The 23,616-nt window shown below is 53.1% G+C and overlaps 1 protein-coding gene across 1 annotated transcript in view; it reads left to right on the top strand.

The window, feature by feature from the left end:
- Positions 1–14,451, top strand: part of OPRD1 (opioid receptor delta 1) — a 38,964-nt gene extending 24,513 nt beyond the window's left edge. Inside the window, exons 2-3 of the mRNA XM_025856040.2 lie at positions 4,964–5,313; positions 7,684–14,451. Coding sequence (XP_025711825.1) covers positions 4,964–5,313; positions 7,684–8,225 — 892 coding nt within the window. The 3' untranslated portion in view covers positions 8,226–14,451. The remainder of the gene's footprint in view (positions 1–4,963; positions 5,314–7,683) is intronic.
- The last annotated feature ends 9,165 nt before the right edge of the window (positions 14,452–23,616 follow it).

Below are 23,616 nucleotides of genomic sequence, written 5' to 3'. Positions count from 1 at the left end.
AACAGACAAAGAGATGGAAAATGGAAAAGATAAGAAAATTAAAGGGTCAATCAAGAGGCCCAATATCTGACTGACAATTTTCTAGGGATTCCAGAGAAAGCAGAGGGGAGTTAATTATCAAAGAAATGAAGTAAGGATATTTCATACTGAAGGACATGAATCTTCAGAATGAGAGGGCCCAATACAAATGAAAAAGAACCACCCTAAGGCATATCATCACAAAATGTCAGAATACCAGGGATAAAGAGAAGATCCTAAAAGTTTTGGAGGTGGGGAGAACAGATTATATACACATCATCAGGAATCAGAATGGTTTCAGATACCTCAGTGGCAGCACTGGAAGCTAGAAGATGAGGGAGTCATGGCTTCAAAATTCTGGTGGAAAATTATTTCCAATCTACTATTCCACATATAGTCAAGGAAATTAGAAGTGAGCATAGAATAAAGACATTCTCAGACATGCAAAGATATAAAAATGTTACTTCCTATGTGCCCTTTCTTAGGAAGTGACTAGAAGATGTGTTTCACCAAAATGAGGGCATAGACCAAGATAGAAAAGAATTGCAAACCAGGAAGCAGGTTCTTCAACATAGTAGGACAGGTATGCAGCTGGTCTAGAAAGCAACCAGTGCCAAATTGAAAGGGAGGAGGAAGGCTCCAGGAGGTGGATCACTAGGAAAACAAAAGTAGCTGATAGCTTATGTGACTATATGGACAAAGCATTTTACAGATCTGCTAGAATGTTTGAGGAGATTTAACAATGTGTACATAGAATTGAGGAAAAAAGAGGCAATTATTAACTCCAGGAAAAACAAAAATAGGTACAGAAAATAAATGTAATTATAGTATACCATTTGGTTCAGCAATGGACAATATAAAGTCATAAGAGTGTATACCCTAAAAGAAAGAATGTAACCCCCAAATTTTAATATAAGAATTTAGAAGTTGTGATAAGACTATATGAAAGGATGGAGAAAGGAAGTGGAGCTGGGTAGTATAAGAGTTAATAGTCATCTACTGTATTAGCGGTTGTGGAAGACATTACTAGTGTTCACTAATATCTGGTTCTTCTTGCTTCTGGGCATATAGAAGACTGTACTTCTCAACCCCTTGTAGTTGGGTGGGGCCACATGACCAGTCACTCAGCTTCAGGTGGAAATGCTGTGTTGCTGCTAGAATGAAGCTTAGATGATCCTGCAGCTGTCTCTTCTCCCTCTGTGGTGATTAAGGAGGTCTTGGGTTAAGATGGCAGAACCACAAGATTGAAACAGGCTGGCATTGCCTCATGGGATTTAGTCCTAGAAACACTGCATGGACTCTGCAAGGATGAGAAATAAACCTTTATCGCGTGAAGCCACTGAGATTTTGGGATTATTTGTTACTGCCGTGTAGCCTGGCTTAACTGATACAAACTTCAACACGTACTGTGTAAAACTGATAAATTAGGAAATGGCCATTTAAGCTCATTATTTAGAATTATGGAGACAATCCCCAGAAGAATAAAAATATTAAAAATGGTTGCCTCTGGGGAGCAGGAAAGAGCAGTGAGGAACCTGTTTTCATTATAGTATTACTTTTTTACACAACATAATTGTATTACATTGGCAGAAGTAAACTTTTATAAAAAGCTGTGTGTGGGGCGCCTGAGTGGCTCAGTCGTTAAGCATCTGCGTTCGGCTCAGGTCATGATCCCAGGGTCCTGGGATTGAGCCTCACATCGGGCTCCCTGCTCTGCGGGAAGCCTGCTTCTTCCTCCCCCACTCCCCCTGCTCGTGTTCCCTCTCTCATTTTGTCTCTCTCTCTGTCAAAAACAACAACAACAACAACAACAAAACTGTGTGTGTGTGTGTGTGTGTGTGTGTGTGTGTGTGTGTGTGTAAAGGATTCCCACCAAACCATTGCAGTGGCTGTCCATAGCAGGGAGGGCATGCTAGACTGGACATCTGAGGAACTACAGGTGTGGCTGGACATGGAAGGTACTGTGGGAAAGGAGGCCACCCCGATGGAATGCCAGTCTGAGGAGTTTGATTTCCAATCAGATGGCAATGGGGAGCCATGGAAGAATTGTAAGCAGTAGAGTATCCTGAGCAATCTACTTTTGTAGTGAGCACCCTGACTTACCTGGGTGATGAATTGTGGGGGAGGGGGGGGCTGCGTGTTTTCTGTGAGAGCTGATGAGACCTGGACTAAGACCTGCATACAACAAGTGTCTATCAAGGGCCTGTTGTTTGCCAGGCACTACTGGTATGCCCAGCCATAGAGCAGGGAACAAGATGGACAGAGCCCCCTGCCTTTGGGGAGCATACATGGGTGAGAGAGGCAAATGGAGAGAAAAAAAGTATAAGTCAGGAGGTGGTTCATACTATGAAGAAAAATGAAGCAACTTAAGGAGACAGAGAGATGGTGGGGAGAGGGGTACTTTAGATAGGGTGGCCAGGTGTGGCCTCCCTGAGGAGGTGACATTTGAATAGAGTCCTAAATTAAGGGAAGGAACAAGCCATGCAAAATGTGGGGTTCCAGGCAGAAGGAACAGCAGTCTGGAGGACCTGAGGTGGGAATGGGCTTGATATGTCCAAGGCACAGCAAAGAGGCCAGTGGTGGGGCATGCTGGCGAGGCCCATCTGTCAAGGGGAAAGTTCTGGGACCAATTCATGGAATACGGAGAGAACCTCAGGGAGCCACTAGTGGGTTGAAAGCAGGAGAGAGGCATGATTTGTCTCAGGCCAGTAGGGCCAGGCTTGGCAGCGGTTTAGCTTGGGGGGGAGGTGGGCCGGCTTGTTAGGACAGGAGCCTCTGCGGCTCTGCCCAGCAGTCAGTGCGGTGCCTCTCAGCCCGCCTGGACCAGCGACAGCAGCTTCATCACCCACTTCCCAGCATCCCAGCCCCCTCTGGGAATTGAAGGATCCTCACAAATCAAAATAGCAGGCAAAGAACAGCCTCTAATTGTTCTGCGTAAAAGAAGCGAAATTAGACGAGTCAGCTGTGGGGTTGAGACCGCCTCCCACACAGCTGTGATCCCGCACCCCGCTGAAGACAGACTTCCCGAGACTTGAAATTCTGCTGTCTCTGAGCAAAACTTTTTGCTTCTCCAGCCCCAGGACCAATGACGGCTACCTGGGGAGGGAGTGAGACAGATGCTGGCCCTGGAGGACAATGAGTGAATCAGACCAAAAAAAAAAAACAAAAAACAAAAACAAACCCAAAACTTCCCTTCATGAAGGAATAGCCTTAGCTGGTATGAGTTCATTCAGTCATTCAAAACACATTGAGGGCACTCTGTGCATTCATCAGCTCTCACGGGCACCACTGCACATCCCGGGTGCCCAGGGCTGGGCATGGTAGCAGGGGGTTTCTAGAGGGGTAGAGGCATGCAGTGTGGTTCCACCCTGGGGGGTAGAGTGGAGAGAGAGCACTGGTCTGGGAGTCAGAAGGTCTAAGTTCTTGCCTTGGCTCTGCCGCTGTCGCCGTGTGACCTTGGGTGAGTCATGCCACCTCCCTGGGCTTCAGTTTCCCTGTCTTTTCTCAATATGGGCTTTAGGCCACATAGTGTTTCTCAAACTTTAGAGCGCATAAGAATCATTTGGGGGTGGTGCTTGTTAAAGATGAAGATTCTCAGGGCGCCTGGATGGCTCAGTCGGTAGAGCATGCGACTCTTGATCTCAGGGTCATGAGTTCAAGCCCCATGTTGGGCCTCGAGCTTACTACAAAAAAAAAAAAAAAATGAGGATTCCCAGGCCTGGTTGCCAAAGATTAAGATTTAGTAGGTCCAGGGTGGGGTCTAAGAATCTGCTGTTCCAGGAATTCTGAAGGGAGTCCTTGGACCACACTTCCATAAAATCACTTTCCCTCAATCTCTCGGGGCTCCTTCTCTGAAGTTTGAGGAGTCGCTCATGCAACCCTTCTTTCTCTGGGTTTCTCGCATCATTCTGGGGGCATGAAAGAAGTCCTTATCCCTGCCTCGGTGTACCTGTGTGTTTCTGCAGTGATCACACTGCACTGGGACAGTGTGTCCCAGCGTATGAAGCCTCCTCCAGGCTGTCCACTGCCCAGCACAGGCCCTGGTACAAAGGCGGCCATGATGGAAATGGTGGCCGAACAAGGGGCCCGTGTGATGCAGGTGGCCACAGAGCAGTGTCGAGCATGGAGGGGTGTTTCAGGTGCAGGAGGGCTCAGTTGCACACCTCTGGCTTGGTTACCTGGGCTCATGCCCTGGGTTGGATGTATGGGTGGGTCCAGCTGCTTGGGGATAAGAAAGTCTGGATGGGACCACAGGAAGGGCTGGGACTCCCGGTCCACCGCAGAGGGCACCCCAGGAGGTGTGAAGCCCCAGCCAGTCTGCTAGGCAGACCCCCTTCCTCAGAGCTAGCCAGTCATATTTCCAAAAGGTCAGTGGCAGAAGCCAGAGGGTCAGGTCACTCTCGTCTAGTCCCCAGCTTCATCCTTCATAGATGAAGAATAACTATCATATACTGAACACTTGCCGTGCTTTGAGCTCAGGGCTAAGTGCTATATCATCCCATGACATTTCACAACCACCACACGAGGTTGGTAAAACATCACCCCCCGCCCCCCCTTTTTTACAGTTACAGGCACAGAGGCTGAGAGAGTTCACGTTACTAGCCCAGAGTCCCTCAGTTAATAAATAGTACAAGTGGGGTTAGAACCTAGACCTGTTTTCCTCTGGAGCCCAGTTTTATTTTTAACCATGTTACTTAGTACCCCTCAGACGATGAAGGGCTTTTCCTAAAATACCTTCTGCCAAAGTCAGCCACAGCCAGAGAAATCCTTTTGCATCTGCTGTAGTGAAAAGGGGTGATGCTGAGTCAGGTGGTTCAGGGTTCTAATCCCACCTCTCTGCCCCTGACCTTTTGCATGACCTTGGGCAAATCATTCCCCTCTCTGAGTCTTAAGTGAAACTGAAATCTGTGAAATGGGAACAATTACACACACACTTGTTTTGAAGGTACACTAAGATGAAGACAGCCACCAACATCTACATCTTCAACCTGGCCTTGGCAGATGCACTGGCCACCAGCACGCTGCCCTTCCAGAGTGCCAAGTACCTGATGGAGACATGGCCCTTCGGGGAACTGCTCTGCAAGGCTGTGCTCTCCATTGACTACTACAATATGTTCACCAGCATCTTCACCCTCACCATGATGAGTGTTGACCGCTATATTGCCGTCTGCCACCCTGTCAAGGCCCTGGACTTCCGCACACCCGCCAAGGCCAAGCTGATCAACATCTGCATCTGGGTCCTGGCCTCAGGTGTGGGTGTCCCCATCATGGTCATGGCTGTGACCCGCCCCCGGGGTGAGTGAGTGCAGTAGTTGTGGTCCAGGGCCACTGACCACAGGAGGCAGCATGGGGGCCCCTGCGGGTTTGTAGGCCACTTGCTAGAGTAGGTGCAGGTGGCTCCACACCGGTAGAGGTGTGGATTCCTGATTAGTGAAAAGTGTGGCTGGCTGGCCAGTGAGAGTGTGGAGAGTCAGCCGATGGAATGTGAATGGTTGACTTTTGTGAGGATGAATGATTCATCAGTGGTCAGATGGGTTGCTGGCCAAAGGAAATGTATGAATGAGATTGTGGAGGGTTGGGCTGTGGGCGTAGCCACTGGCTAGGAGTGTGTGGGTGACTGACTCAAGGGGATATGGATGGATGGCCAGAGGGGCGAGGAGGCCATAAGAGTGCAGTCTCACCCCAAATGCCCTTCCACCCCAGTGTGAAAACCACTGGCCCAGACGACCAGGGCAAGCCTGGGAGAGCATCCTGCAGAGGATGACAGGTGCATTTGCTCAGAGCAAGAATGGTCATTCATATAGTAGTTACCTGTATCAGTCAGGGTCGCAGCTGTAAGAAGCAATCTCCAGGGTTCAGTGCTGAACAGTGTAGAGGTTTATTTCTCACTCACGTCACAGTCCAACGTGAGTCAGAGGAGAAGCTCGATTCCACAGTTCTTCAGGGACCCGGGTGCCAAATGATGGTTTTGGAATCTTCCACCGCTGGCATTTGGCCCGCAGATGAATACGGAGAAGGAGTGATGAGAGAGCATGACCAGCTTTGAACTGTTATGGCCCACCCCTTCCTAGTGATAGCTGGTTACATGGCCCCACCTTGACATAGGAAGTGGGACAGGGAGTTTAGCAGGGTGCCAATGACACTCTCTGAGCCACAGTGTAACACAGGGTGTTGAGAAGTTTACAGGAGGCTATATGTGTAAAATACTTAGGACAAGGCAGGGATGCCTACCTCTATTTGACCGTAAGAACATCCAGAATCAGAGAGGTCAGGAGGTTTACTTAGGGTCGCGTGGCAGGCATTGGTGGAATTTGGCCTACAACCCAAGGCTCCTGCCCTCATGTCTGTTACTCCTATTGGCCCCTGAGGTGGAGGTTTGCAGAGGGTCGGTGCTGTGGGTTGAAGGGGAATAGGTTTGGCGGGAGGCCTTTTGACCACCCTTAACCCCTACAGAGTTAGAGCACCTGGTGCTCTCATATAGCTTCTGTGCAATTGGTCTTGACTCAGCAGGTGGGCCCCATTCCTCACTGTCAGCCTTCAGTTTATGGGCCATTAACTGCAGCCCTGCTGGGGGCCAGACCAGATGGGTCTCCTCACGCCACACTCCATCCCCTATACACACTCCCCCACTCAGCACTTGTTGGTTCTGTATGTAACTTGCCGTGTGACCTTGGACAAATGCTGGTCCTGTCTGAGCCTTGTTCTGGCATCTGCACAATGAAGTCCTTGGACTCAGCCCTGGGGGTCCTGCCATCCTGTTGTCTGGTGGACCCACTCTGTGGATCCCCAGTACCCTTCCTACAACTCTCAGGCTCCAAGTCCACTGCCTGGCTCCCTCAAAACCCGAAGTTCCAAGAGATCTTGGGAGTTCCCCAGGTCAGTTGCAGGTCTGTGTCTGAATCCCAAAACATGCCTAAGGTGCTCATCCAGCCCACACCCACACTCCAGGAACAGGGAGCTCATTCCATCCTGGGTGCACCTCTGGACAAATCTGGCAGTCAGAAAGTTCTTCTTGCCATTAAGCTGAGATCTGTCTCCCTGACCCTAGCCCTGACTTTTGGACTCCTAAATGTATCTGCCTCTCTGCCCTGTGAGTGCAGCAAGAGCTTGAACCCCCCTGTGCTAAATGTTTCACATGCCTTAGCCCATTGAGTCCTAACAACCCTGTGAGGTTTAGGTACTGTTATTAGTCCCATTTAATGGAAGTTCTCCTGGAGGCTGAATAATTTGCCCAGGGTCACACCACAGTTAGTAGGGCCCAAGTTCTGCTCTTAACTCCTCATGCTTTCTAGATCTTTCTCAGCAGTGTTGTCCTCACTGGAGCTAGTCTGGAAATGGGTAGGGTGTTTTGAGTTCTCACAACGACTGGCATTTGGTGGGCTTGGGCTAAATTATATCATTACTGCTGTCCATGGATGTAGAGGCTTCTAAAGGGACTGGAAGAAAATATAGAAAGGAGACCTCCTGGATTAGGGCCAATCCTGCTGGGGTCTTTAAGGATGAGTAGGAGTTCACCAAGTACAGAAGTGTAGGAGGACGTTCTGGGCAGAAGAATCACCTTGAACAAAGGCCAGGAGGAGGTGTGGTACCTGACCGAGCCAAGAAGGCAGGGTCACTTAGGTCCACACGCTCCTCACCTGCTGTCTTTCCTTGTTTCCCCGGCAGACGGGGCAGTGGTGTGCATGCTCCAGTTCCCCAGCCCTAGCTGGTACTGGGATACGGTGACCAAGATCTGCGTGTTCCTCTTCGCCTTCGTCGTGCCCATTCTCATCATCACCGTGTGCTACGGCCTGATGCTGCTGCGCCTGCGCAGCGTGCGCCTGCTGTCGGGCTCCAAGGAGAAGGACCGCAGCCTGCGGCGCATCACGCGCATGGTGCTGGTGGTGGTGGGCGCCTTCGTGGTGTGCTGGGCGCCCATCCACATCTTCGTCATCGTCTGGACGCTGGTGGACATCGACCGCCGCGACCCGCTCGTGGTGGCCGCGCTGCACCTGTGCATCGCGCTCGGCTACGCCAACAGCAGCCTCAACCCCGTGCTCTACGCCTTCCTCGACGAGAACTTCAAGCGCTGCTTCCGCCAGCTCTGCCGCACGCCCTGCGGCCGCCCGGAGCCCGGCAGCTTCAGCCGCGCCCGCGAGACCACGGCCCGCGAACGGGTCACCGCCTGCACCCCGTCCGACGGTCCCGGCGGGGGAGCCGCCGCCTAAACCGCGCCGGCTCGGCCCGCCGCGCGCCCCTCCGGGGTAACCTGGCCGTCACCCCGGGCCCGCAGGGGGCGGGGCCGCGACGCGGAATGGGGCCGAAGGGGGCCTCTGGTTTGGAGAAGGGGGTCGGGGTGGAGCCGAGGCGGGGGCCGAGAGGCGGGGCCCCTGCATTGGGGTGGGCCTCTGGGCTGGGGCGGGGCGCGGGGCGGGCCGGGGGCGGGGCCTCTGGGCTGAGGGCGCGGTCGGCGGCTTTGGGAAGGGTGCGGGGAGCTCGCGACTCTCGGGGAGTGAGGCCTGTGGCTCTGGGACCGGGCCGCTGAAAGGGACCTCTGCGGCGGGCCAGCCTCAACCCTGGGACAGCCTCGAGTTCTAGCCAGAGCTGGCCTTGCTGGCCTGGGACCCAGGACCCAGGGGGCCTTGGTGGAGACCGAGGCTTGAGAACAGGGCTGCAAGACTGGGTCTCTGTGTGGTGGGGAGAGGCCTCTTCTGGGGGCGAAAGAGGAGGACAGGTCAGCGAGGCGGCGACAGCTCAAGATTGGGCCACGAGATAGGATAGGGCCTGTGTGCGGGGGATGGCAGCCTCAACCTTGGGGTAGCGTTCCAGCCCCAAGTTCTAGCAAGAGGCGGGGTTGCTGAGGTCCAAGGTCCAACTGGACTGTCGTTATAAATAAAGAGAAAAAAAAAATCCAGAGGGGAGAGAAACAATGTACCTTTTCTGTCCTTGACAGTCATTTTCTTGGAATGGCCTCAGCATCGATGTAGTGTCCCCAGCACTTTGCCAGTGGGGCTTGGGACAGGAGAGTGGAGCAGGGCCAGTGTCTTCAGGCGAAGGTAGCAGGACAGGTTCTCAGTTGGGGTAGCGGTTCTGTGGGGCTCAGAAGGAGGACGTGCCGGTTGGCCTCTGTGCCAAGCATGGTGGGTGGGCAGAGGCAGAGGCGAGGCTGGGGAGCTTCTGCTTAGACATTAGGTCCTCAAGCCGGAGGGCAGACACTTTTGGGGGTCCCGACTTCTCTGCCCAGGTACTGGAGGACCGAGGACCATGCTAGTGAGAGCCCCATGGATGGTAAGTGGCAACTGGGACTGGGTGGGGGCATCTGAAGGACCGGTGTGGACTTTTCCTCCTGCCCATCTTGGGTCTCTGATAAGAACCTCTAGAAAACCCCTTCCTTCTCCCAACACCTGGTTGTGCCCAGTGTGTCCAGTGTTTCCAGGCAGCTGGAACTGCCCACACAGGGGCTTGTCTCTGATGGAACTGGGAGGAAGAAGGCTTTCCTAACTGCAGTGCTAGCGTCCATGTGTGTCCCTCAGGCCCCACCTGCCCCACTGCCCCCTTCCAGCTGCTGAGGGCAGGTTGTCCCGGAGCGAGGCATAGGAGTTTTTCTCTTCATGTGTTTGGCATTTTGTTCAGGCATTCCCAGATCTTTGCTTTCCTATCAGGGTCTGTCCTTGTTCCCTGTGCCTCCCCCGTGCTTCACCTCCTCTCCCCACCCCTTCCCCCCACAGACTGCCTCAGTCCCACACCCCTGACTCCCTATTGAAGCAGTGAGCTGACATCCTTGTAGAAACAAATTAATTTTCTTCCCTTTTTGGGACAGATGGAGAGAAACTGACGTCTTTGTCTCAAACCAAAAAAAAAAAGAAAAAGAAAAAGAAAAAGATACCTCCTCTCCCTTTGACAGTCACTTCCTTGGAACAAAAGCTGTTCCCTTTTCGGGGAGACTGTCACTCCAGCAGGGGCTGAACTAGCATTCAGGAGGTGGGGGGCTTAGGCACCAGGATGGGCGTTGGGCACATTAAGGGTAGGGATACCCTTAGTAGACAAAGCACAGCCCCCTTCTCAGGGTGCGGACCCCAAAACTCCAGACCTAGGAATTTTCTTCCTCCAGGAAATGGCTTCAGTAGCACTTTGGAAGATGCAGAGCAGTGCCCAGTGCCCCTAGAGACTTCTGTGTCTGGATGGGAGGGGAGTGTGTCAGCAAGGCGGGGACCCTCCTGGACACTCCTGATCATGTGGGACCCCTCCTGCTAATGCCTTGGAGAGATGTCAGAGAAGACAATTTAGGGACGGGGGCGGGGGGGGAGACTTCTGAAGAAGGTGACATTGGACCCAGGGCTGTTGATTCTCCCCACAAGGACTGTGTCCCCTTCAACTCTCTCAAGTCTGCTCTGGGTTTGCTCACTGCCATTTCCCATGGCTATAACAGATCTGGCTGCTTTTTTACTACTCCTCATACATAAATGTGTCCTGGGGTCTGCAGAGGCTGGATCCAGACCATGTGCATTTAAGGTAAAGCAAACTTGTACCAAAATCAACTTGATGCCAGGCTGTGCACCCCAGGCAAGTCTTGGGATTTGGAAATAAGTCAGATACAGCCTGGCCCTCAGAAAGTTCAAGCCCAGGCTGGGAGCCAAGACATCAACAGAGCATTGCATCTCAGTGTCATGGGGAAGTGTCTTTTCTAGCTTTTTACTAAAACACATTTGTAGCAATTCTAGAAGAGTTGGAAAAGTGTCAGAGGGCCTTAAAGGACGTGTAGGAGTTGGCCACCAAGAAGAGGGAACAGCGTGTGCAAAAGCATGGAAATGTTGAGGTGCTTGGCAAACCCGAGAAAAGCTGTGTGCATCTCGAGTATGGGGCTTTACTGAGCACTTTTGAGCGCCAGGCTCTGTGCCAAGCACTTCACACACATCATCCCATCCGAGCCTCATGACAGCCCAGGAGAGGTACTGTTACCCTTATTTTAGATAACAGGCTCAGAGGTCAAGTCACTCATCCCTAAGTCACAGAGCCTGTTGGTGGCAGCAGAACTCAGCAGGACTCCAGGGTCCGAGTTTCTGGTGAATTCTGGGCATCATTGATATAGAAGTTGCTTAGATTAGTGGCTGGAACCCCGGAATGAGGATTTCTGAAGACTTAAAACCAAATGGAAAACTGAAGGAAAAGGGCAATTTTCCATGAACTATTGTTCCTCCTGAAGCTCTCCAAACCTTCACATTTCAAAATGTACTGTGCACGATGCATTTTAAAGCTCCAAATTGACAGCGTAATTCTAGATCATCACAGGGCTCTCAAAACTGTGAAGTGGGTCTGATTCCCGCCCGCTCCCCCCCCCCCCAGGTTTCCACTCCTCTATCTTCAGGAGGTGGAGGCAAGTTTTGGCCTCCGGTTTCAAAATGTCCTACAATTTCCTGTCTTGTGGTGACAGAGGTAGCGGTGAAAGCTGAAGTCAGATTTTGGCTTTCCCTCGCGGTGTCTCCGTTTCCTCATCTGTAGAACGGACTTCCTTCATGGGGCTGCCGTGAGGACTTCATGAGTTAATGTACAGAGAGGGTCCCGATCATAGGTAAGCTCTTAGCACATGGCAAGTGGTTGCCATCACTCAGGAGTGGTGCTGCAGCACAAGGTCGGAGCTGGAAACCTAGAGGGAAAAGCAGATGAGGCTTCAGGGGCAGCAATGCAGAGAGAAGAGACCGGGGACCCAGCCTGGGGATCCCCCCTGCTTTCTAGGCTCAGGAGCCAGGGCGAGGCGCAGAGAGTGAGAAGCTGCTGGAGAAGCAAGAGGAGGATGGGGGGAGAATGTGCTGCCATAGAAACTGGAGGAGGAGGGCGTTCCCAGAGGGAGGGAGTGATGGATAATGTCAAGTGTCATATAAGAGAGGTTGGAGGTGGGGAGGGCAGGAGGGTGATGGAAATAAAGCAGAGCTTTCAAGTGCAGTTTCCTACATGGCTTGGGAAGCCCTAAATCTGGATTCAAATCTCAGCGCTGAAGCTAAGTGGCTGGGTGACCCAGGCAAGGTAGTTGCCCTCTCTGAGCTTCTGTTTTCTCTTAGATCTAAGACAAGGGAATGGGTCAGTCTCTGATGTTTTGTCTCTAATAAAGAGTCCTGATTCTGCTGGGTTCTTGGCCGCTTGCTTGCAGTGAGATCTTAGGCAGGTCACTTCACCTCCAAGAATCCCATCTGAAGGCTAGAGATAACGGCAAGTGAGGTGCCTACCAAAGTGCCTGGCACATAGTAGGCCCCCAGTCCAGAATTATTCTGTGCCAGTAGTGGGGAGCGAGAGGCAGCAGTCTAAGGAGGCTTGCTTAGCTTGGAATTTGAAATGCTCCTCACAGTGGAGGAAGCCACCAGCGCCTGGAGAGGACTTGGAGGAGCCACAGTCCAGGCTAGGCCCCCACTAGGCCTCTGCCCAAAGACCAGCCCCTCTATTTTCAGCGGCAGATCCTTAGCCTGGCCTCCGGCTGCCTTCCCCACCGGGACCTACTGCAGATCCGGGCTGGGAACCAGCTCAGAGGCTTCAGAGACCCTAGGAGGTAACCCCCGCCACACCTCCCCCACCCCCCAGGTCATGGTCCCGGCGCTCACACACAAAACACTACATGCATCTTTTATCACTTATTTATTATTACATATTCCTTTATTTCATTCCTGGGCACTGAGCACATAGTGCAGGCAGCTCTGGGGAGGGAGCCCAGCTCCGAGCTTACAGATGCTGGGAGTCCAGAGGAGACTGGGGTGTGGTTCTGGCGGCAGGCAGCTGGGGAGTTCCAAATGGGGCCCGGAGGGGCTGGGGAGAACCTTTGCTTATCCTGACGTGGCAGAGCGCTGGGCCCGGGGGGGGGGGGTTGGCCCAGATTCCAGCCCCATCCCTGGCGCTGGCCACGAGCCCCACCTGGTGCAGGGTGGTGTCCTGCCACCCTCGGTGAGAGGCCAGTGGGGTAATACTAGTATCAGATACACAGCGCCCCTCTTTGTTCTAAGCACTTGACATGGGTAATTTACTTAATCCTCACAGCTCGACTATGGGGTAGGCACTACAGTAATTATTACCCCCACTTTATAGATGAGGAACCCGAGGCTCAGGGGAATGGACTGCCCAGGGCCCGACAGCTTGTCCAAGGCTGCACCAGCCAGGATCCCATCTTAGATCTGTCAAGTCCACTTCCTCTGCTCTCCTCCTCCTGCCTCCCACGAGGAAACTGATGACACAGAGGGCACCGGGGAGACTTGCACCCAGCTCATGGTCCCGGACGGAGCCTTCCTGGTGCTGGGTTCTGTGCCTCATCACCTAGATGGCAGAGGCACATGCCAGCCTCCCAAGAAACTGCCGAGACCTTGGCAGGTCCCTCTCGCCATCCGCTCCCTCCCTGCCTCGGAAGGCTTGCTTGTTGTAACATTTTTCAGCTGCCTGCTAGCACTCTGTGGTATGACCTTGGGCGAGTCACTTCACCTTGGAGCCCCTTTTCTCAGTCGTGGATGACACCAAGAAGTCGTGACGATTTACAAAAAGCCTTGTCTGTTTTGGTCACACACATGTTCCCAGCAAATGTCACTGCAGCTGGCACACACACTTACTCCACCGAGTGGATGGATGATGTGCCTGGTGCATAGTAAATGCTCGAAACGTGGAGCTTTTAATGTGATCGAACGTTTGAGGTTATACCTGCTCTGACCCACATCTCTTAATGCTGTAGGTGGGTCAGTAGCAAGGGACTTTGTCTTTTAACCATCTCCTTGAGTTTCAGAAGATGGGACAGCATGCGTTGGAGAAGGAATTTTCAAGAGGACATCTTTTCTCCAAGTTCTTTATACATAGCTTTCCCCTTTTGTCCTCACCAAGCCTGCCCTCCCTGGCACCCAAGAGAGGGGCCCGGTCCGGAAGGAAAGAACAATCCCTGGGTGGCACTGGCCTGGGTCTTATGGCCAGAACATTTGAGTCATGGGGATGGAGTCCCTTGGCAGGTGTCGATGCAGGTGACATCCACCTGATGGGGCTCATCTTCCAGAATCTCCCCTTGGGAATGAATAAGTCCCAAGCCAGGAGATGGAATATGGGTTTGACTCTGTCCTCCGCTTCCTTGCTTTGTGACTTTGGGTGGGTCTCTGTCCCTCTCTGGGCCTCTGCACAATGGAGGGACAGAGGTTGGAGTTGATGGGTTCTGAAGGTTCTGCCATCCTGGGAGAGAACAGAGACCTTTCCCTCATGTTCCTTGATCCCAGAAACAGACACCTACTGGTAAGACCCACTGGGCATTTGCCCAGAGGCAGAGGAAAGGGTCCCTGGGGGTCTGGTATTTGTAATTGGAGCTGCCCTGCTTTGGGGAGGAGGGAGGCAAGCATGTCAAAACGAAGCTTGACTCAAACACCTGGCTTTTTGCCTATCCCAGGTCCTATCTTGGTACCAAGGACCAACCTTCTGTTTTCCCAATAAAGAAAAACACTATTCTCGGTGTCCACATCTCTGGCTGTTTCCTTTGCTTACCTTCTGTGGTCTCCTCATGGGGGTGGGGGACCTAGTCTGGGGGTAAGACAGATCTGGCTGCTTGCACTGGATGGGTGGTCTAGCCCCACCTGTGGGACTGTCTCAGAGGGAGACGCAACACTGTCCTTAAGAACCCTATCTGGGGCGCCCAGCTGGCTCAGTCGGTAGAGCAGGCGATTCTTGATCTCAGGGCTGTAAATTTGGGCCCTGAGTGGGGTGTAGAGATTACTTAAAAATAAAATCTTAAAGAACAAACCCATCTGACGAGAGACATACACAAGGCAGCTGTAGCCACTTTCTAGAGCATGCCCCAAACCAAAGCTGGTTTCCAGAAACCCCCTCTCCCCCAACCCTCCAAATTGGCTCCTCCTTCTCTGTGGCCCACCCCCAATCTCAGTCCCTTGTCCTCCAGAGCCCTGCCCACCCCATGTGCCTCTTGGGGCTCCCACAAACTCCCCCCTCCTTTCCCCCTCCACCCTACTCCCACCTCCGTTCCATGCTCCTGCCCCACAGTGGCCCTTCTTTTGGTGATAGAAGCCCCAAACCTCTGGGTGCATTGAGGGAAGCCCTGGGTGTGGGGTTGGATGCCCCAAGAGACCTCCATCCCCTCTGTGTTCCCCTCCTCAGTGGTTGCTGGTCCTCATGGTTAATAAGTAATTCTCTGGAAGGGAAGTTCCTGACCCAGGATCTGCCTCCCCACCAGCTGTGACCAGGTCTTTAAGAGGGCATCAGGATCTGGAGCCCCTCTTCCCCTTCTGACACAGCCTCCCTTCAGAGACCCTTAGCCTCTCCCGGCCGGGGCTGCCCACCCTGGGGCCGGCTGTGTCAAGGTACTGAGCACCAATGCGGGTGGGCTGCCCTCACCCGGACTGAGATCCCAATCCCCCCCCCCCCCCGCTGCAGACTGTTTGGGTGGGAGCATGGGTAGGGGGCTTGACTGCCTGGCCTCACCTTACTCACAGCGAGGGGCTCAGGTGAAGACTTCCCAGAGGTCTGGCAGCTCTGCCCAGAGCTTACTCCCCCTGAGGCTGGGAAGAACAGCTCCAAAGTGTGTGTGTGTGTGATAGAGAGAGAGAGAGATTGCACAGCAATCTCCCTTCAGTGTGAGAGCACCTCGGTGTTTATGTAAGTGTGCACCGTGGAAATTTTTATTCACCTTTGTGTCTGCCCTGAAGAAAAGCATATCTGCCTGACCACTCTGGGCATCATTTTCTCTTCTGTAAAATAGCGTGATTATTGTAGCTAACTTACCAGGACTCTTCTGAGGACCAGTGAGACAACACCTGTACATGGTAAGCAGGGCACAGTATTACACAGTCTGCCTTTAACCTTCAATAGCTCCCAGTTGCTGGAAAAATCCCGATGACCTCTCATGCCCCTTTCCAGTGGGGGATTCTAGGAATCCAAGTTCAATCTTGCCTGCCTGCAACCTCAAATTCCCTCAGAGGGAGTCGACAAGGATGCACTTCAGGAAGAAGACTGCTGAGGCCCAGCCCAAGGGCGGGCAGTGCTCAGGGAAGTGCAGCAGGCACGGCAGACTGCGGCCATGTGCCAGCTTCCTTTCTCCTTCCGGGTCAGCTCCATTCCCTCTGCCTCCAGGAAGCCTTCTCTGATTGCTCTGTACTGCCCCTTTGCCCTGTTTCAACCTCCCACAGCTGCTATCTGGGCACCCTCATGCAGGCTGCTGGGCTGCATATTGTCAGACATATGCGAACCCTGCCGCTCCCTAAGGGGAAAGGAAAGGCCCATGAAAAGGAACACAGGTGTTTTTCCCCAATAATGTTTATGGTTATTACAGAATGCTCATTATAAAAACAGAACCCTGGTAAGTTTGGAAAGAACAGGTAAAAACATCACCCATGGTTTCCCATTCTATTGACATGTGAGTGTTCGTCCTTACCCAGGGGAAGCCCCGGGGTGGGGGGGAGGTCCACAGGTGACCCCAGAGCTCTCTGAAATGTCATATGCCCCGTGTGTCACAGTCACATGCAAACAGACCCACAGACCAGGAGGCCACACATACCTGACTGCACAAACATCCTCTGCATACACATGCTCCTTCTCTCACACAGACCCCCTCCTGGCACTTACGTACATATTGCTCACAGACACACGCACGCACACCCTTCTTTGTACACACACCTCCCACCGGGGCACACACTCATTTATACACCTATGTTGGCACACAGGAAGACAGTCCGACAGCTTATCCCGGGAGAAATCCAGGGAAGGTGGCAGGACAGGCTCATTTCACAGACGCTCCTGCCACCTACCGGCCGCGCCTGGCACCAGCACCCTTATTTAGTTCACCCCTTTTCCTGGACTGCAGGCTGTGGGTTCATCCACCTCCCCAAGCCCCCTCCATATCCCTGGAAGCTGTGGGCTGGAACTGGTTCCTGAAAGAGGCCTTTGAAGGAGAGAGGCATTCTGTTGGAAGACACAGGGTGAGTGTGGGCCGGCGGGAAACTATCCCGGGCCACCCATTACGTGTCAGGCACTGCTGTCCTTTACCACTATTACCTCTTTTCTCAATCCCACGTGCCTTATGCAGTGCCTGGCACGTGCAAAGTCATAACAACTATTTCTAGTGAATAATTCAAGACATGAAGGTGTTTGTTGTTGTTGTTGTTTTTTCCAGGGGAGGCTGTTTAATGTAAGGTATTTTTGACAAATTAAGATGGAGGCTCAGGGCAAATGACTTGCCCAAAGTCACACAACAGCTTCCTCTGTTGCTCTGAAGAGAAAGAAAAGGAAGATAGAGCAAAGCTGAAAATCTTTACTAAGCTGGCGAGACCTAGCTCAGACCCTGGGCCCCCAGGGAACCAGGAGAAGTGCCCAGAGGTGGATGAGGTCGACCTGGAGGGATGGTTTCTCTGCTCAGGAAGGTTCCCCTACCCTGAGCTATTGCTTCAAATGCACTCATTCAACTCATATTTATTTACCGTGTGGTAGGCTCTGGGCTCAGAGTGAGGACGAGCAGTGCACAAGCAGAGGAAAGTCTAGTCTCTGCCCTCATTCCAGTGTGGCAGCTCCAAAAGGACCCCTTCCTTGCTCTCCCACCCCCGGGGCCCCTGGGACCCCTCTGAACTTCTCTTTGCCAGCTGTGCTGAGTGGATGGGGGATCCAGAGTGACAGCAGGGAGATGTGGGTCCAGGTGGGAAGGGATGGTTCACCCTAACTGTCCAGTATTGAGATGGGAGCCTTAGACCTGCAGTCGGGCAGACCTACGTCTGGATTGAGACTTGGCCATGAACTTGTTGTGTGACCTCAGTCAATCTCTTACTCTTGCGCCTCGGTTAAAGCAAAGAGCTTGAATGTCAACAGTGGTTCCAACTCAGGGCTCCTTAGAAGGGCTGGTAGAGGCCAAAGAGAGGAAGGGCGGGGGAGGCCAAGCAAATGGGACCCCACATATCCCCTAACTCTCACTGCTTTACTTAGAACAGCTCTGCTTCCCTCTGTTTCCCAATTGGGGCTTCTGTGGCTAAGTGAGTTTGACAATCACTTGGACTAGTTGATCTCTAAGTTATTGTTAGGCCTAAAAGTTTTAAGACTCGGTCCATGTCTTACTTGATCCCCAGATGATGAGCTAGAGGAGGGCTGGGACTAGGTCTGAGTCCTCTCGCTGTCTCCCCAATCCCATCCCACAGGCCTGGCTACAAGAGGAGGGGCTCAGGCTGTGTCCACCCGGTGACCACACGTGGGTGACATCAGACTGATGGCATGGCAGGGACTCAGCCAACAGCTCGGTACTGACCACACACAGTGCTGGAACTGCCCAAGGAGGTAAGGGCAGGCAGGGAAGGCTGCCCGGGGCTTAGGGGTTGGACATCCATGCCTAGAAAGCAAAGGAGGGTTCAGCTGGGTGGAGCAGAGGACCCCTGAGCAGTCCTGGCTGGAGCAACCCAGCTGTTAGGATGTGGCCACAGAGAAGGTGGGGTGAGTGTGGGGTCACTTTCAGGTAGAAGCTCTGGAAGATCCTGGTGAAAGGCCTGCCTGGGGCAGTATGGGGATGGGAGGGAGACATGAAACCAGATCCTGCTCTGGCTTCAGAATCCCCAAATCTCCCGTGGGGGACCTCATACGGGACCCACTGGGAGGCTTAGGCCTGAGTCAAGACACCCTAGAGGGATCCTGACTTTGGGTTCACAAGGTCATATATTTCTGTAAAATCTGCAAAAGTAAAATATATTAACTTGCACTGGCTGAGATCTTTCCATCCTGACTTCCCTTCCTTCCCACCTGTGTCCTACAGCCTTGAATAGCTATAGGCATTTTCTATTCTTAACCTTTCATTCTTTTTTTGTTTTGTTTTTCCTAAGTAGGCTCCACGCCCAATGTGGAGCTTGCACTCACAACCCTGAATTCAAGAGTTGCATGCTCTACCGACTGAGCCAGCCAGGCGCCCCTTCATTCTTTTTCTTAAAGAGGCCCTCAGATAAGCTTCAGGCTCCACAATCCTGGATCCACAGGGGTTCTCCATTTTCCCAGTTGCAAAGAGAGCCAAGGCTGTGGAAGGTCTCCGTAGGAGTAAAGATGATCTCCCTGAGTCCTCCTGAAGGCACCGAAAATTGAGGAGCAAAGAGGAGAGACTTGTCTAGGGTCTCACGATCCAGGAGAGTCCCACCTGAGCGCCCCCCGTTTCCAGACCCCTCTACTGACCCCGTGCCACCCAGAGCGGCCACCCTCTCAGGAGACCCGGAGAGCGGGGCTCTGTGCCTCTGCCCCAGTGGCTCTAGGACCACGAGGTGGCAGCAGACACCGTGTTTCCTTCTCCCCGGAGCTCGTTCCACCACAGCTCCCCGGCCCCACAGAGCCAGAATTTCAGCAGGTTCCAAACGCCTCCTTCAGCTCTTTCCTGCCATCTCAGGAAACAGGGAGTCCTGGCCTGGCCACTTACTGGCTGTGTGCTCGTGAGCGAACACTTCACTTCTCGAAGCTTCGTTTCACTCAACCATATACTAGGGATATCTCGTGGGAACAGGTTAGTGAAGCACCTGGCAGATACATAAGCTAATCATCAGCAACCGCTGCTGGTTCAATAGGGGCTTCCGGAGCTGGAGGCTTCCCTGAGAGGGAGTTCTCCCGGTGGGAGTGGCCCCCTCCCCACACTCGAGCAAACCCAGAGGAACTCCTAGGCAGCAGGGCCTTCCAGAGCCCTTACATGTTCATTGGTGGGGCACCCTCTGCGTCCATGCCTGGGTCCCTCCCCGGACCGGGGCATCTGACTTGGCTTTTCCATCATCCTTCTCTTGGAGGGAGCTCTGCAGCCTCGTGTCCACCTCGACGTCATCCTGGGGATCTGTCCCAGGCTTCAGATGGGTTGTCCTGGGCTGGGGGCGGGGGTCCTTGAACCAATGCCTGTCAATTCTCTCTCTCCTCTCAGCTCTTCCCAAAGGACTGCGGCACCCAGCCAGGACATGGCTGTCTTTACCTCAGAGACCTCCTGGCTATCCCCAAGTCTGCTACCCACCCACCCCCCCCATCTAAACGTGGCATTCACTCTGGGCCAAATACACCAAACCAGCTTTTGTTCCCAGTACACTTCACCATCCAGGCCCTTATGCAGTTTGTTCCTCCACCTGGAACACCCTTGTCCATTTCCATATAGTGAACTCATCCTTAAAAATCTAGCTGGTGGGCCCCCTCCTCCAGGCAGCCTTCCCTAATCCCCCAGTTGGGACCCCTTCTCCTCTCCGGGCTCCGGTATATTGTTTCTTTTAGGCCTTTCCCATAGGAGGCCATGAATCACAACAGGACAGTCCATTATGTTTGGAGAGCAACTCTGTTTACAAATGGCTTCCCCTTTTAGTGTCTTGGAGCTGGGCAAGGCAGCAGGGTTGCGCCATTACCTCATTTGACTGACACGGAAACAGGCGAGGAGAGAAATATGACTGGCCAGGTCCCACACCCTCCCTCACTCGGTGGAGTCAGGACTGAAAGCTGCAACAGATCCCAGCCACACCCCCTGCCTCAAGCCTGAGCTTGCCGGTCTCCACCATTCCTTGTGCCCTGGTCTTGTGACTCTCTTCCCCTTTTAGACAGAGCAGGGTATTGGCCTGTTTTTAATAAGGTGCTCAGTAAAATTGTGTTGAAGTAACAGATGCTCCCATATTGGCCCTGGCCCCTCGCCCTAGCCCCTAGCCCATGCCCTGGCCTCTTTATCACCCAACTCAAGACCCAATCACCCAATCCAAGCTGGTGGCCCTGCTCAGGCACTGGCAGGATAAGGAGTTGGCTGGAGGCCCAGGAAACTCAGAGGAGGAGGGGGGACACAAACAGGTTCCTTCCCCTGCCCCAGAAGCTTATCAGCGCCCCACAGGCTCCAGGCAAACTGGGTGCTCAGCTTAGGGAAGAGATCTGCCCTCGGCTTGTCACCTTCACGCCCTCCATTGCTCTTCAACTGGATGACCTTGGGTTGTCACTTCCAACTCTCTCAAGTCTCAGACCCTTTTTAGAACACTCTTGGCCGTAAGGATTCAGCGAGATCAAATGGGAGAATAAAATAACTGCAATCAGTAAATGGGAGTGGTCTCCTCTGGAGGTCTCCCCCACAGGGAGCAGCTCAGGGAACTGCTCCCTACAGTCTGGGAAGGGAGGGGACGCTTCACAGGCAGAGGTACTGGGGCAGGGGGACCCTGAAGTCCAGGCAGTGACAGCACCCCGACCCCCTTCTCCCCCCACCCCCCGCCCCGTGACCGACAAGGCCACGTTGACCCATACAAGTGCAGAAGTCACCTCAACAAGAAACAGAGAGACTGCCTAAGCAGAGAGGCCCCTGGAGCAGGGCAGAGCTCTCTAGGTCTCCAGGGCCTGGGGATGGGGGGCGGGGGCGGGCGTGGGCAGAGGGAGGGGAGGACGGCGACATGTTTATAAGACACAAAGAGAGAGGGTCACAGAGTCACACCCTTTATGCAAACTCACCAACAGGGACACACCGTGACACAGATGCAACCCCCGACCCCCCCACACACATACAAATACACAGAGCCACACAAAAAATCAAGATCACAAACACAACCCCACATGTACTCCCCACGCACAAACTCGGAAACGCAGAGCCCTCCCCGGCCACCCCAACACACACATTCCCCGGCACACACACACACTTATCAGGCCGGGGCACGCGCTGGCGCTGCTGAGTCACCCGCACGGCAGCTCGGCCCTGGGAGCCGGAGCCGCAAGCCCGCCCGGGGCGGGGAGGGGCGGGGCCTGCGGCCCGGCTGCGCCGGAGCCTCGGGCGGCTCTGCGGGCATTCTCCTCGCCCCGCCCCCTGGGCGGAGGCGGAGCTTCAGAGCGCCGGGAGCGAGAGAGAGGAAACCCCTTTGCAGTGACTGAATCTAGGCATTCACAGCCTGCTCTCTCCTGGGTTGCTGGAATACATGTGGGAGCAATTAAAAAATAATACTGGATGCATTACTGGGTATTTGCATATGTATTTTCATTCTCTCATTTAATTTTTGCAACAGCTCTATATAAAGTTTGGGCTGTTGTTAATCCCATTTTACCCCCCCCCCCGAGGGAAAATGACTTGCCCAAAGGCACAAAGTGGTAAAACGCAGGGCCCAGACTCAACTGCTTCCAAAGCCTGAGAACGTAAGCCACTGGGCATTATTACCTGGTGGGCAGGTGAAACTAAGCAGGTGAAAGGTGTGTCAATATGCTTGGGAGCCTGCATGTGTGTGTCAGCTTTCCCCATGCGTTCTACAGGGCTAGGGACTGAAGGGTCTCAAGTGTCTCGATTTCTGGTTAAAGGAACTAAAGCTTCTTCCATGCTTTGGAGCCCACCCACCTATATCAGAAAGCATCCCCTAGATCTAGGGGCTCAGGCAGACCCTCTGCTAGACTGAGTTTCTTGAAGGCAGGGACCAGGGCCCTGAAGCCTAAAACAAGACCTGACTTGGAGGCTGCAGTGAATTTGGTGGGGGCAATACATTAATTTATGACCTTGATATAATATTAACATCAATAATCATAATAAGTGCTAGCAATTTTTGGAGGCTTAGGAGACTGGCACTGTTCTTAATACATGTCCTTTACATGGATCATTTCATTTAATTCTCACAACAATCCTAGAGGAAAGTACTTAAAAAAAGAGAGAGATTTATTTATTTCAGAGAGCGAGAGAGAGAGCGTGCAGTGCGCCAGCGTGAGCAGGGGGAGGGGCAGAGGGCAAGGGAGAGAATCTCAAGCAGACTCCCCTGCATCCGGGAGCCCCACACAGGGCTCCACGCGGGCCTCAAACCCACGACTCTGCAGCACCCAAGAGTCAGACACTGAACCGACTGAACCACCCAGGCGCCACGAGTAAAGTACTTTTATTAACTCCATTTTACAGTGGAGGAAACAGGCTTGGAAAGGGTTAGTAGCTTGTTCAAATCAAGGGCAGCGCTAGGGATTGAGACCTACGCAGTTTGATTCCAGGGCCCATCTAATAGGAAGACCACTGAACTCCCAGGAAGTCACTTGCCTTTACTGGGCCTCAGTTTCCCCCACTTGCCCAAAAATGAGGTAGCAAGGGGAGGGGACTTGGACCAGTGACTATGTAAGCCCCTTCCGGTGCTGATGGACCCTAAGGAGGGGGAAAGTCTCTGACAAGAGTGGCAAGATAGGGATGAGAGGAACATGAACCATATTTACTGAACACCACCTATTATGTGCCAAACCTGTGCAGTGAGACAGACACACTCAAATGAGGTAATAAGTGTGCAGTGACCAGAATGACACCTGGTCCCGGAGTAGGCCAGTGAGGGCGTTTTAAGAAGGGAACGGAGTGAGGAGGCCCTGAGGTTTCCTCTGTATATTAGGAGTCAGACACTTAACCATATATCACTAATTCTCCGAAAAGTATTGTAAGATTTATAGTTGAGGAAACTCAGATTCAGAGAAGTGACTTGCTCAAGGTCACAAAGAACTAAATGGGGGGACAGGTGATCTAGGTGAGTCTCACCAGGGTCACTTCCCTAGATTCCCTAGGATCAACTCCCTTCCTACCACCCTTCCAGCCCTTAGGCTAGGGGCAGCACCACGTGGCAAATTGCATCATACTTTTGCCGTATGACGTCAGACACCACACCACCCAATCCAGGAGCTCCCTACCCAATCCTCCCCTGACCCTCGGGTCAACACGGGGCA

This window comes from Callorhinus ursinus, unplaced genomic scaffold, assembly GCF_003265705.2.
Source record: "Callorhinus ursinus isolate GAN/ISIS: 27379988/994484 unplaced genomic scaffold, GSC_fseal_2.0 scaffold18, whole genome shotgun sequence".
NCBI lineage: Eukaryota > Metazoa > Chordata > Mammalia > Carnivora > Otariidae > Callorhinus > Callorhinus ursinus.
Note: the sequence above shows the minus strand (reverse complement) of the source record. Positions and strands in the feature narration are given on the sequence as shown.